Here is a 12,315-nt window from a genome sequence, read left to right as displayed (position 1 = left end):
CGCATTCGAACGCATGTTTGTACGTGGGGCCGACGGTGATGACCTCGTTGGGGCCCGGCATCTTAAGCTTTAGGTAGGTGTAGTTGGGGACGGCCATGAACTTCGCGTAGCATGGCCTTCCCAGTACCGCGTGGTAGGTTCCTCGGAACCCGACCACCTCGAACGTCAGGGTCTCCCTTCGGAAGTTGGAGGGTGTTCCGAAGCAGACGGGAAGGTCGAGTTGTCCGAGGGGCTGGACGCGCTTCCCGGGGACGATCCCATGGAAAGGCGCAGCGCCTGCCCGGACCGAGGATAGATCGACACGCAGGAGCCCGAGGGTCTCGGCGTAGATGATATTGAGGCTGCTGCCTCCGTCCACGAGGACCTTGGTGAGCCTGACGTCGCCGATGATGGGGTCGACGACGAGCGGGTATTTCCCCGGGCTCGGCACATGGTCGGGGTGGTCGGCTTGGTCGAAGGTGATGGGCTTGTCAGACCAGTCTAGGTAGACTGGCGCCGCCACCTTCACCGAACAGACCTCCCGGCGCTCTTGCTTGCGGTGCCGAGCCGAGGCGTTTGCCGCTTGCCCACCGTAGATCATGAAGCAGTCGCGGACCTCGGGGAACTCTCCTGCCTAGTGATCTTCCTTCTTGTCGTCGTCGCGGGTCCTGCCACCCTCCGCAGGTGGCCCGACCTTGTGGAAGTGGCGCCGAAGCATGACGCACTCCTCAAGGGTGTGCTTGACGGGCCCCTGGTGATAGGGGCACGGCTCCTTGAGCATCTTGTCGAAGAGGTTGGCACCTCCGGGGGGTTTTCGAGGGTTCTTGTAATCGGCGGCGGCGACAAGGTCCGCGTCGGCGGCGTCGCGTTTCGCTTGCGACTTCTTCTTGCCCTTCTTCTTGGCGCCGCGCTGAGTTGACGCCTCGGGGGCATCTTCCGATGGGCGGCCCTGGGGCTGCTTGTCCTTCCGGAAGATAGCCTCGACCGCCTCCTGGCCGGAGGCGAACTTGGTGGCGATGTCCATCAGCTTGCTCGCCCTGGTGGGGGTCTTGCGACCCAGCTTGCTCACCAGGTCGTGGCAGGTGGTGCCAGCGAGGAACGCGCCGATGACATCCGAGTCGGTGATGTTGGGCAGCTCGGTGCGCTGCTTCGAGAATCGCCGGATGTAATCCCAGAGAGGCTCTCCCGGCTGCTGTCGGCAGCTTCGGAGGTCCCAGGAATTCCCGGGGCGCACGTACGTGCCCTGGAAATTGCCGGCGAAAGCTTGGACTAGGTCGTCCCAGTTGGAGATCTGCCCCGGAGGCAGGTGCTCCAACCAGGCGCGGGCGGTGTCGGAGAGAAACAGGGGGAGGTTGCGGATGATGAGGTTGTCATCGTCCGTTCCACCCAGTTGGCAGGCCAGACGGTAGTCCGCGAGCCACAGTTCCGGTCTCGTCTCCCCCGAGTACTTTGTGATAGTAGTCGGGGGTCGGAACCGGGTCGGGAACGGCGCCCGTCGTATGGCTCGGCTGAAGGCCTGTGGACCGGGTGGTTCGGGCGAGGGACTCCGATCCTCCCCGCTGTCGTAGCGTCCCCCACGCCTGGGGTGGTAGCCTCGGCGCACCCTCTCGTCGAGGTGGGCCCGACGGTCGCGGTGATGGTGCTCGTTGCCGAGGCGACCCGGGGCCGCAGGCGATGTGTCGCGTGTGTGCCCGGTGTAGACCGAGGCTTCCCGCATGAATCGGGAAGTCGCGGCATGAGGTTCCGAGGGGTACCCCTGCCTTCGGGAGGCGGAGCTCTCGGCCCGTCGGACCGCGGCGCCTTCCAGGAGATTCTTGAGCTCTCCCTGGATTCGCCGCCCCTCGGTGGTTGATGGCTCCGGCATCGCGCGGAGGAGCATTGCTGCTGCAGCCAGGTTCTGGCCAACCCCGCTGGATGCGGGTGGCGGCCTGACCCTGACATCGTCGGTGATGCGGTGCTGGAAGCCCTGGGGTAGATGACGTATTTCTCCGGCCGGAGGCCGGCCCGCCCATTCCTGCCCGACGTCCCGGTGGATCGGCTCAAGCGCTCCTGCTCCCTCGTCGAGCCTGGCCTGCACCCCGCGGATTTGCTCGAGCTGTGGGTCATGGCCACCCGCCTGAACGGGGACCACAGCTAGCTCCCGTGGGATGTCAACGCGAGGCACCGACCTAGAGAGGTCACCGTCCTCTGGCATGCCGAGATGGTTGCCTTCGGAGGGACACCCTAGATCGACGTGGAAACATTCGCGGCTTGGTCCGCAGTCCTCGTCGCCGAGGCTACGGCTACCGTCGAAACAGTCGGAAAGGCAGTAGTCGCATGCGGTCATGAAGTCCCGCATGGCACTGGGGTTGCCAAGTCCGGAGAAATCCCAACAGGAGCTGGGTTCGTCGTCTTCCTCGGACCCAGAGGGCCCGTAGGTCAAGACGTCCGTCCGCCGGTCCCAAGGTGACCGCATACGAAACCCCAGAGGGTTCGGACTCGCCTCTACGAGAGCGTCCGCCAAAGCGAAGCCGCTAGGCGGGTCGAGGCTGAATCCGAAAGGCGCGAGATGGGAATCGGTCGGTACCTCTTGGTCGACGGGCGGTGATGAAGTCACGTCGGGGACTGACTGCACCGTCGTCTCAGGTACGAGGGTGACGTCCAGCAAGCCTTTCGCGAGCGTGCCGGCATCGTCCGTTTGCTCGGAGTTGGCGTGTCGCGGGGAGACGGCGCTCGCCTTCGTCTCAAACGCGAGGTCGATGCCCGACGCGCCCCCCGTTGGGGTGCTGGGGCCGTCGACTCGCTCGACAGTCGACGAGGCGCTGCCTCCCGCTTGGCCTTGGTTGCCCCGCCTCCTCCTCCGTTGGCGGGGGAGAGGACGGAGCGAGCTCGAATGTTGTTCTTCCACCACGCGGGGAAGACGTCGTCGATTCCGCCGCCGGCGGGCGGGCTGTCGGCCGCCATTGTCGCTGTCGTCCGGCGGTGGAAGGAGTATCATGTCGTAGCCGCCGTCGAGGGACATGAACTCAAGGCTCCCGAAACGGAGCACCGTCCCGGGTCGGAGAGGTTGCTGGAGACTGTCCATCTGGAGCTTGACGGGAAGCTGTTCGTCAACACGCAGCAGGCCCCTACCTGGCGCGCCAACTGTCGGCGTTTCGAGACCGGGGGGTCCCTAAGCCGACGAGTGAAATGTCGCCGCGTGCCCCAGCCCAGATGGGTCGGTGCGAGGCCGAGCGCGAAGGGGGGAAGTGAGGTGGCCGGAGATGGGCGTGAGAGAGGTGGGAATCCCGCGGCCTTCGGGTTTGTCCCGCGCCCAGGTCGGGTGCGCTTGCAGTAGGGGGTTACAAGCGTCCACACGGTAGAGGGAGCGAGCGGCCTCACGCGAGCGCCTGTCTCGTCCTCGTCCCCGCGCGGCCCACCCTCTCTAAGAGGGCCCTGGTCCTTCCTTTTATAGGCGTAAGGAGAGGATCCAGGTGTACAATGGGGGTGTAGCGGAGTGCTACGTGTCTAGCGGAGGAGAGCTAGCGCCCTAAGTACATGCCGTTGTGGCAGCCGGAGAGATTTTGGCACCCAGCTGGTGTGATGTCGTGGCCGTCGGAGGAGCGCTGGAGCCTGGCGGAGGGACAGCTGTCGGAGTTGTTGAGTCCTTGCTGACGTCCTCTTGCTTCCGTAAGGGGGCTGAGAGCCGCCGTCGTCACAGAGTATGCGGGGCGCCATCATTGCCTATCTGGCGGAGCGAGCCAGATGGGACGCCGGTCTTGTTCCCCGTGGCCCGAGTCAGCTTGGGGTAGGGTGATGATGGCGCCTCCTCTTGACGTGGCAGGTCTGCGCCCTAGGTTGGGCGATGTGGAAGCTCCTCCGAAGCCGAGGTCGAGTCCGTCTTCCGTGGCCGAGGTCGAGTCCGAGCCCCTGGGTCGGGCGAGGCGGAGACCATTGGCTGAGGCCAGGGCGGAGTCCGAGCCCTAGGGTCGGGCGAAGCGGAGTTCGTCGTCTTCTGGGGCTGAGCCCAAGTCCGAGCCCTGGGTCGGGCGAAGCGGAGTTTGTCGTCTTCTGGGGCTGAGCCCAAGTCCGAGCCCTGGGTCGGGCGGAGCGGAGTTCGCCGTCTTCCGGGACTTAGCCCGAGTCCGAGCCCTGGGTCGAGCGGAGCGGAGTTCGCCGTCTTCCAGGACTTAGCCCGAGTCCGAGCCCTGGGTCGGGCGGAGCGGAGTTCGTCGTCTTCTGGGGCTGAGCCCAAGTCCGAGCCCTGGGTCGGGCGGAGCGGAGTTCGCCGTCTTCCGGGACTTAGCCCGAGTCCGAGCCCTGGGTCGGGCGAAGCGGAGCTTCCTATGGTGCCTGCGGCCGGGCCTGACTGCCTGTCAGCCTCACTCTGTCAAGTGGCACCGCAGTCGGAGTGGCGCAGGCGACGCTGTCTTTCTGTCAGGCCGGTCAGTGGAGCGGCGAAGTGACGACGGTCACTTCGGCTCTGTCGGCTGAAGGGCGCGCGTCAGGATAAAGGCGTCAGGCCGCCTTTTCATTGAATGCTCCTACGATTTGGTCGGTCGGCGCGACGATTTGGTCAGGGTTGCTTCTTGGCGAAGGCAGGGCCTCGGACGAGCCGGGAATACGTTAGCCGCTGGAGGGGGGCCTCGGGCGAGGCGGAGATCCTCCGGGGTCGGTTGCCCTTGTCCGAGGCTAGGCTCGGGCGAGGCGTGATCGTGTCCCTCGAATGGACCGATCCCTGACTTAATCGCACCCATCAGGCCTTTGCAACTTTATGCTGATGGGGGTTACCAGCTGAGAATTAGGAACCTTAAGGATACCCCTAATTATGGTCCCCGACAATTATAACAGTATGATACAGTACAAAAGACCATTATATTAAATCCTAAATTGTAGCGATTATTGTGTTGAAGCCCTTGAAACGAGGTTTATAATGGCAAAAAAAACTCCATATAGACAGAAAAAAAAAAGAAAACGCAAAGCAGAACGGTGCCATCCAAATTCCAAAGTTTAGATTGCCTGGACCCAGCCGTTGATCGTCCGACAGGTGGTCCCGGCCCGTCATCAGCTCCGGCAGAAGGGTGGGAGTACGGCAAAAGGCCTGCCTCTCTGCGACTGATCTCCGGCGGCGAGGCGCCGCACCGGGGTATGGGCCAGGATGTGGTCGCGCACGTCTACGACGTCGCCACCGCCGGCTCCGACACCACCGTGCTCCACATCAACCGCTTCTTTAAGGACGCCATCGGCCTCGGCGGCATCTTCCACACCGCCATCCAGGTCATCCGTTTCTCCAAATCCCACCACCATTTTTTGAATGCCTGCAACGCCCGCAAAGATTGGATCTCGACGCCAGCGGTTTAGTGTTCGAGAGAATCGTTTCTTTTATATATAGTGGCGTTGGTTAATGCGTCCAATCAGTTTTTAACCCCCAAATCTTAATTCAATGCTGTTGCTACTGAATGAATGGGGGCGATTATCTTTTTATTGCTCCTGTGAATAATCTAACTTGATCTTTCCTTGGGATTGACAAACTGTGCTTCTGATACGTGTATGTAACTGCTAGCCATAGTTACCATTTAGCCTGATACCGTGCCCCTGGAAGAGGGTGTGACTTCAAAGTTCAAACTGTAATTCTCAATGGGAGCTTGGAGATTTCCTATGAGGCCACTAGGGTTGAATGCAGCCTTGTGGTAAAAGAGATCCCTGTATCGTCCTAAGGATGATGCCACGGATTGTGAAAGAAAAAAACTCTTTATTCTTTATAGCCATTCTGCTCCTTGTTCTGCGAACTGCTTGTTAGGCTGCTTTACTGCTCTAGAATGGGCACTGATTATTAGGCTCGTTTACTGCTCTCTTTAACGAAAAATGTGTAGATTCATCCCACAAAACTAGTCCTTTATGGTATCAATGAGCTTATTTGTGATTGGATTCCTAGCAACTGGCTAATCATTAGTAGGTGCTTATAGTTGAGGCTCTGTTGTGATCAACTCCTGAGCATCTCGGCTAACAGGTCTACGGTGATGAAGAATGGTCCTTTGGCTACTGTGAACGTGGCACTGGGGTTTTTAGCTGTCCCCCATGCAAAAATCCCATGTACACTTATCGCGAGTCCATAGTGCTGGGGAAGACCAACTGCTGTATCCTCAAGGTAAATCAGATACTAAGGGAGCTGAGCTGGGAGTGGCCTGGACATTCATATGAACTCCTGTCAAGAAACTGCAATCACTTCTGCAATACCTTCTGCGAAAAGCTTGAAGTATCGAAGCTTCCAGGTTCTTATGATTTCTTACCATTTGACTAAACAAATTATTTCCTCGTTCCTTATCTGTAATGGCTACTGAAACTAAACCCTTTATTTTGAACTGAAGGCCAATCATGAAACTTATTCAAAATTAAACTGTTTTATGACTCCAAAGTGATTGGTTATATGCAGGTTGGGTCAATCGCTTTGCAAATGCGGGTGACGCTGCTCTAGAGGTCGCTGAAACCACAGCAGGAAAGGTATGCATTCTGAACTTTTCTGCTAGTTTTGCGTTTTTCTCTTTTATTTTTGTCATCTCCTGTTGTAGCATTGGAATTTTAAGTATTTCCCCTTAAGTTATGTGTATCTTCTAGACTTTTGTGTTCAGCATCACACTCTTTGCAAACTCGATAGCAAGTGGACCATGCCATCATGTTAACCATCTGAAACAGAATGAAGAAGACCCAGAAACTAACCTTCTTTATAGCACTGTCAGTGTCAGATTGTGTTGGAAATATATATTTCTTAGAAATCTTTATGCAAAGGAATTTATGCCATTATGTGAAACAGTAGCGATATCCTTATCCATCGGCAATACTGTCCAAACTAAATTAGTTTGTAAAATTGGCACATGTTTAATTCCATCATTCTTTTTGCTCTGCACTCAGCTGAAACAAGCGAAAAAGGAAATCGTGACCGCATGCAAAGCAGCCTCAACATTTTTGACCGGCACATCGTCAAGCGCCTCTTCAAATGCGGAGGATACGGGTGGCTCAACCTCGACAGGAAATTCCCTCTTCGAGGGGGCATGGATCCGAAGTATCATCGGTATGACAATGAAGCCGTCGAAGAGCCTAGTCTGTGTAGATAGTTCAGATAGCGACAGCTCCGGGAGCGAATCAGAATCAGATGGCGATCGGCCCAACAGCGATGACAACGCTGAGCGACAAGCTAAAGGCGTGAAGCAGGAGCGAGGCACGAAAAAAAAGAATAACGGACCACATTGCCATTCATGAAGCTCACTCACACCAATACTGCAGAGAGAGGAAAGACTTCTACATGCTGCCGGGAGCAGACCTACAGCAGGAACTAACTTTACAATTATGTTCATTTCTGGTTGAGAGCTGGGAGCGGCGAAAGGGCCCTGAGGAGTGCGGAGGCGATGGAGCGCACCACAATGCGTGCAATCTTGAGCTTGATTTGCCCGCGCCGTGGGAGCGGGCGAGCCGTCCTTTGCCTTTCAGCCCTGTAAACTCTGGTGAGACGGGTTGTGCTCGCTTTCTCTGCCATCCTTGTCAAACGAAGGAGATGTTTCTTCTGTAGCGAGTAGAAGCTGACGGTGGAGGAGATGTTAGAGAGCCTGGTTGCACTTATGCTTAGTTTCATGCTACTGTGGTCTATTTATAGACGTCGAGGAGTTTATCTGAACATAAGACATGACAGCTAGATTCTTGTTTCTGTGTAGTATCAACAGAATGCTGTTCGTTATAATAATCCTGCAGTGTCTGTAGGTATGAGAAACCTCAGCTGGTGTGTGTGTGTGTGTGTGTGTGTTTGAGTAATCATGATTGGTCTGTTCGTCCGTGTGGCCGAATCTTCAGATCTTTGACTTGGTGATGTCCATACGCGTCTCTTCGGAGCAGATACGTATGCATCCTATGAAGAACAAATGATTGGCTTGAATGGTAGTGTGGCATTTGGCGCCTCACCTCTGATGTCATCTACTCCTATATGCATGGAATTGTTGCCGACCTGGCATGTCCCCAAAACCTGAATACTTGTGTTGATGAACAGAAGACGCATTTGTGACTATATTTTTCTTGGTGGCAGCTGATTGAGATGAGCTTGTGAGGAGCAGAGAAATGGTGCCAGGCTGTGGTGCCCCCCAGGACCTGAGTGCTTTGCCGCTCCACGAGAGAGACAGGCATTTGGGATTATGCATGCTTGTTGATTGCAGGAACAGTTACAACTTACAAGAGGGTCAGGGTGTCTCCATCATTTGCATTAGTTTTGCCATGATCCTTGTGTGGCAGTTGCAGACTTGCAGCCCTTGATTCCTTGACTGCCTGAGCGACTCTGGATCCAATGGAGAAGAAGCTTCCTGGACTCTCTCTGTCCTTTTTTTAATAATAATAATAATAATAAAGAATCTGCTCCATAGTCATACCGGCATAAAAAAATGGCAAGAAAATACAGTAAGGGTAGGAAGAAAGGCCAAAGGGCCGGCCGGCTGGCAGCACAAGTGCCCTGCACGGTGCGCCCCAACAGAAAGGATTTTGTTTCGGGTGAGGTGGGGGGCGGCATGGCGCCACCCGCCGCTCAGGCTCAGCTCCTCCTCTCCAACCACCCCTCGCCGTTGCTGTCGCCGCCGCAACGTCGTCGCCTCCTCGGTGGACCGCCGCCTCGCTCACACACCTGCGCCATCCGGCACCACCACGGCCACGACAAGTGCGCCTCCTCCTCCTCCACTCGCCTTCGCCACGCCCTCCGCCCGCCCGCCGCCACCGCCGTGGCCATCGCGCCCGGCGACCACTGGGGAAACTGGGCCTTCCTCCTCTCCGCCGCCGCGTTCGGCACATGGTAAGCCACCGATGACCGGAGCTCGCCCTACGCCCCGTGTGACGATGACGTAACGGATTGAATGGCAAATATATGAAGGGCGGAGGAGAACACGTCGTGGGGCGCCGCGCTCAGCGGGGCGCTGGTCAGCATCATGGCCGGCCTGGCTGCCACGGCCGTCGGCCTCGTCACCCCCGGGGCGCCCGCGCACGACGCCGTCATGGAGTACCTGCTGCCGGCCGCCGTCCCGCTGCTGCTCCTCGGCGCCGACCTCCGCCGCGTCGTCCGCACCACCGGCGACCTCCTCAAGGCATTCCTGCTCGGATCTGGTTGCTGCTGACCCCCTTTTTTTGTCTCTTACCTTTTCGTTTCGTAGTGAATGCTGAACATTTTGACGTGCAGTTGCAACTGTAATCGGCACGACGGTGGCCTATCTGCTGATCCCCATGAGATCGCTGGGCCAAGATAGCTGGAAGATCGCAGCTGCACTCATGGGCAGCTACATTGGCGGAGGTAAGTGCTTTGATTCGCTTACTCACTCACACACATCAGTGCCACTGCCCACTGATGACATCACCGACTGCGACGAACAGCGGTGAACTACGTCGCCATCTCGGAAGCTCTAGGCCTCACGCCGTCCGTCCTTGCCGCCGGCGTCGCAGCGGACAACCTCATCTCGGCGCTCTACTTCATGGCGCTCTTCTCACTGGCGTCAAACATCCCAGCAGAGCCCAAGACGGCGACGGCGAGTCCGCAGAAGGACGGCGAGCGGCTGTCGGTGCTGAACGGTGGCGCGGCGGTCGCTTTGTCCTTCATCATCTGCAAGGCCGGGTCGGCCATGGCCGCGCGGCTGGGGCTCCAGGGCGGCACGCTGCCCTGCGTCACGGCGCTGGCCGTGTTCCTGGCCACGGCGTTCCCGGCGCCGCTCAGCAGGCTGGCGCCTGCCGGCGAGACCCTGGCGCTCATCCTCATGCAGCTCTTCTTCGCCGTCGTCGGTGCCAACGGCAACGTCGTGGACGCCGTCACCCGGGCGCCCAGCGTCTTCGCCTTCGCGCTCGTGCAGGTGTCCGTCCACATGGCCGTGGTGCTCGCCGCCGGCAGGGTTATTGGGATCGACAGGAAGCCGCTGCTCATCGCCTCCAACGCCAACATAGGCGGCCCCACCACCGCAGCCGCCATGGCCACGGCCAAAGGCTGGACCTCGCTCGTCGTGCCCGGGATCCTCGTCGGCATCTTCGGGATCTCCATTGCCACGTTTCTTGGCATCGGATATGGCATGTTCGTGCTCAGAAGGATCCGCGGCTGAACAATTTCTTCTTGATTCCGAGATGTGACCTTAAGTGGCTGTCGCGCGCTAGCTAGACCATAGAACAATGCTTGCTTTATAGAGCTGCTGAATTAAAGAGGTTTCGCTAGAGTTCAGCTTGTGGGGGTTTTGAAAAGATATTTAAACTTAGTCCTGACTGCTAACGATAAGTTAAAACATTCGATGTGAATTTGAAATTTGAAAGGAACCGTAAAATACAACGTATCAGTCCATTCGGATTCAAATTTCCTTGGGTCCAGTCCATCGAATTATTGGACCGCGACGCAAAATTCAAAACATAACCAGGCAGCCACGCAATCCATTTGAATACGCAAATTCAGTTAATAAGACTAAATTTCGTTTGAAACCACGAACACTGGCAGTCAACTATTTAAGGAATGAGAAAAAGGTTCACATCCAATCTCACAAAATTGCAACTCAAACGACATTCATATTCATCTCCTGGCATTTCGGCTACTCTGTCGCTCACTGCTCCTCTTCGATGACGCCCTTGTCGCTCACATAGATACCGTCCAAAAACTTTCGGATATCCTTCTTCTTCACATGACATTTCTGTAGACGAACGGAGAAAACTTGTTCAGTCACACAAATCAATAGTACAGCGATCCACCAGTAGACGTTATATAACAGCAATCAGCAAAACTAATAGAGATTCATGATGGCAGTCACACAAATCGTAGCACATCAATCCACCAATAGTGATGTGAATATCTAAATACACGCAGGAACTGAAGACACAATAATCGTACTAGACAAAAGGCAATAATATACCCTGATCATGCAGTAAGCAACAGGTACAAAATTAAACAGGGCAACAATAGATTGATCACGTCGGTATTCTACAGCATGAGCATTTCCACCCAAGTTAGGACCATGACCAACCATAGGATTCACAGGGTGTTAGGTGTTTGCTGTTATTAAATACACCTAACATAAAAGCGCTGCACTTAGTTGTTGAGAGCACAATCATAAACTAAAATTGCTAACACATGGATGATGGACACTTGCACATCTAGACACTGCCGGGCAGTAGTTAAAAGTGTGATCTGCCTACACATTTCAAGCCAAAACCACCTGGACACACTATAATTCAAGCACAGCCTATGCGCTACGACTTTACCATTCAATATCGGATTCAGATCAGTATAATTCAGCAATAACAAGGAATAAATGTAAGGATCATGATCTACCACATCAAAGCACATCTGACACTGCATATAGCAGGCACTCGTAAGTAGGTAGGTAAGTATTCACCTGGTTGATGAGGGCGGCGGAGCGAGATACGAGCTCGACGTCGTTTCCGTCAAGGATGAGCTCATCCTTGACCTTCTCGGACCGGAGGATGGTCACGCCATCAAGCATGTCCACCTTCCTGACCTGAACGACACCGACCGAGTTAAGTCATACACGACACATGATAAACCCACCGCAGATCTCGTGTGGAAACAAACAGAAACAGAGATGGGTACCTACCTTCTTCTCGCCGAGGAAGTTCCTAATCTCGATGGCTGTGTTGCTGTTGGTGATGGAGGCGTTGATGGGGAAGTGGGCGTAGACGAACCTCATCTTGTAGCGGTAGCCCTTGGTGACCCCCTTGATGAGGTTCTGGACGTGGGAGATGGCGGTGCGGATGGCGGCCATGGTGCGGCGGGTGCCGAACCAGGCGTCCACCTTGAGCTTGCGGCCGGCCTCCTGCAGCTGGAAGTCGAGGTTGAGGTGCTTGAAGTTGCGGGTGAGCTTGCCGCGGGGGCCCTCCACCGTGACCAGCTTGGCGGCCACCGTGACCATGACGCCCTCCGGGATGTCCATCGTCTCCGACGCCAGGATCGTCTTCATCTTGCCCGGTGGGTGCTGCTGCGGCGGGCGGCGGAGAGGAGGATGGTTTGGCTGTGTGCGCGTACCGCGTAGGAGGACGGCGCGCTGAGGGAGAGCCTTTTATGTAAAGGAGGTGGTGACGGGTATGGTTCTGTCTGTGGTTTGATCGGGCGATCCCCGCCGTCGGATCGGTGGCTTAGGGTTTGCTTGCAGGTCCAAGAGGTCAGGTGGGCCAGTACTAGCACTGGCCCATTTGTCTGGGCTTCATGCCTTCATACCATCATTAGATGGGCCGCAGAATGGATGCCTCTACCAGCGGGTGCAATTTGTCTACTTTTGCAAGAAAACTGTTAGGCCTCCTATGACAGGGCATTCGGCTCCTCTAAAAACAAACAGTTCCCTTTCTATCTTCTTTCATTCTTTGACTTCTTTAGAG

At 56.3% G+C, this 12,315-nt stretch overlaps 3 protein-coding genes across 4 annotated transcripts; 2 read left to right on the top strand and 1 right to left on the bottom strand.

Annotated features, from left to right (window-relative positions):
* The first annotated feature begins 4,848 nt into the window (after window positions 1-4,848).
* Window positions 4,849-7,861, top strand: LOC103638177 (DeSI-like protein). The gene is made up of 4 exons (XM_008661158.4): window positions 4,849-5,214; window positions 5,948-6,209; window positions 6,371-6,438; window positions 6,847-7,861. The coding sequence occupies exons 1-4, from the start codon at window positions 5,086-5,088 to the stop codon at window positions 7,192-7,194; spliced, it is 807 nt and encodes a 268-aa protein (XP_008659380.1). The 5' UTR covers window positions 4,849-5,085; the 3' UTR covers window positions 7,195-7,861.
* A 540-nt stretch (window positions 7,862-8,401) lies between these two features.
* Window positions 8,402-10,240, top strand: LOC100383377 (Keratin-associated protein 5-4). 2 transcript variants are annotated; one of them, XM_035962350.1, is made up of 4 exons: window positions 8,402-8,758; window positions 8,837-9,066; window positions 9,140-9,250; window positions 9,400-10,240. In XM_035962350.1, the coding sequence occupies exons 1-4, from the start codon at window positions 8,481-8,483 to the stop codon at window positions 10,041-10,043; spliced, it is 1,263 nt and encodes a 420-aa protein (XP_035818243.1). In that variant the 5' UTR covers window positions 8,402-8,480; the 3' UTR covers window positions 10,044-10,240. The 2 variants fall into 2 exon arrangements, with proteins under 2 accessions (XP_035818243.1, NP_001169503.1); NM_001176032.1 differs by having other exon boundaries at window positions 8,415-8,758; window positions 9,331-10,162.
* A 93-nt stretch (window positions 10,241-10,333) lies between these two features.
* On the bottom strand, window positions 10,334-11,958 carry LOC100280993 (60S ribosomal protein L9). Its single transcript, NM_001368334.1, has 3 exons — window positions 11,538-11,958; window positions 11,319-11,441; window positions 10,334-10,616 (listed from the first exon to the last, which is right to left on the bottom strand). Exons 1-3 carry the CDS (start codon window positions 11,898-11,900, stop codon window positions 10,530-10,532), a joined length of 573 nt encoding a protein of 190 aa, NP_001355263.1. The 5' UTR covers window positions 11,901-11,958; the 3' UTR covers window positions 10,334-10,529.
* Between the last annotated feature and the right edge of the window lie 357 nt (window positions 11,959-12,315).

The sequence above is a fragment of the Zea mays genome, chromosome 9 (assembly GCF_902167145.1).
Source record: "Zea mays cultivar B73 chromosome 9, Zm-B73-REFERENCE-NAM-5.0, whole genome shotgun sequence".
Lineage (NCBI taxonomy): Eukaryota > Viridiplantae > Streptophyta > Magnoliopsida > Poales > Poaceae > Zea > Zea mays.
The sequence above is the reverse complement of the archived record's forward strand: the minus strand, read 5'-3'. Positions and strand labels throughout refer to the sequence as shown.

Bases quoted from the DNA above. Each gene is read 5' to 3' on its own strand.
- LOC103638177 (XM_008661158.4), top strand. From the start codon at position 5,086: ATGGGCCAGGATGTGGTCGCGCACGTCTACGACGTCGCCACCGCCGGC. The intron at 6,210-6,370 runs GTTCTTATGATT...GGTTATATGCAG, and splicing joins TGAAGTATCGAAGCTTCCAG to GTTGGGTCAATCGCTTTGCA. The intron at 6,439-6,846 runs GTATGCATTCTG...CTCTGCACTCAG, and splicing joins CTGAAACCACAGCAGGAAAG to CTGAAACAAGCGAAAAAGGA.
- LOC100280993 (NM_001368334.1), bottom strand. From the start codon at position 11,900: ATGAAGACGATCCTGGCGTCGGAGACGATGGACATCCCGGAGGGCGTC. The intron at 11,442-11,537 runs GTAGGTACCCAT...GGTGTCGTTCAG, and splicing joins ACTTCCTCGGCGAGAAGAAG to GTCAGGAAGGTGGACATGCT. The intron at 10,617-11,318 runs GTGAATACTTAC...GTTCGTCTACAG, and splicing joins CCGCCGCCCTCATCAACCAG to AAATGTCATGTGAAGAAGAA.
- LOC100383377 (NM_001176032.1), top strand. From the start codon at position 8,481: ATGGCGCCACCCGCCGCTCAGGCTCAGCTCCTCCTCTCCAACCACCCC. The intron at 9,067-9,139 runs GTTGCTGCTGAC...TTTGACGTGCAG, and splicing joins GGCATTCCTGCTCGGATCTG to TTGCAACTGTAATCGGCACG. The intron at 9,251-9,330 runs GTAAGTGCTTTG...TGCGACGAACAG, and splicing joins GGGCAGCTACATTGGCGGAG to CGGTGAACTACGTCGCCATC.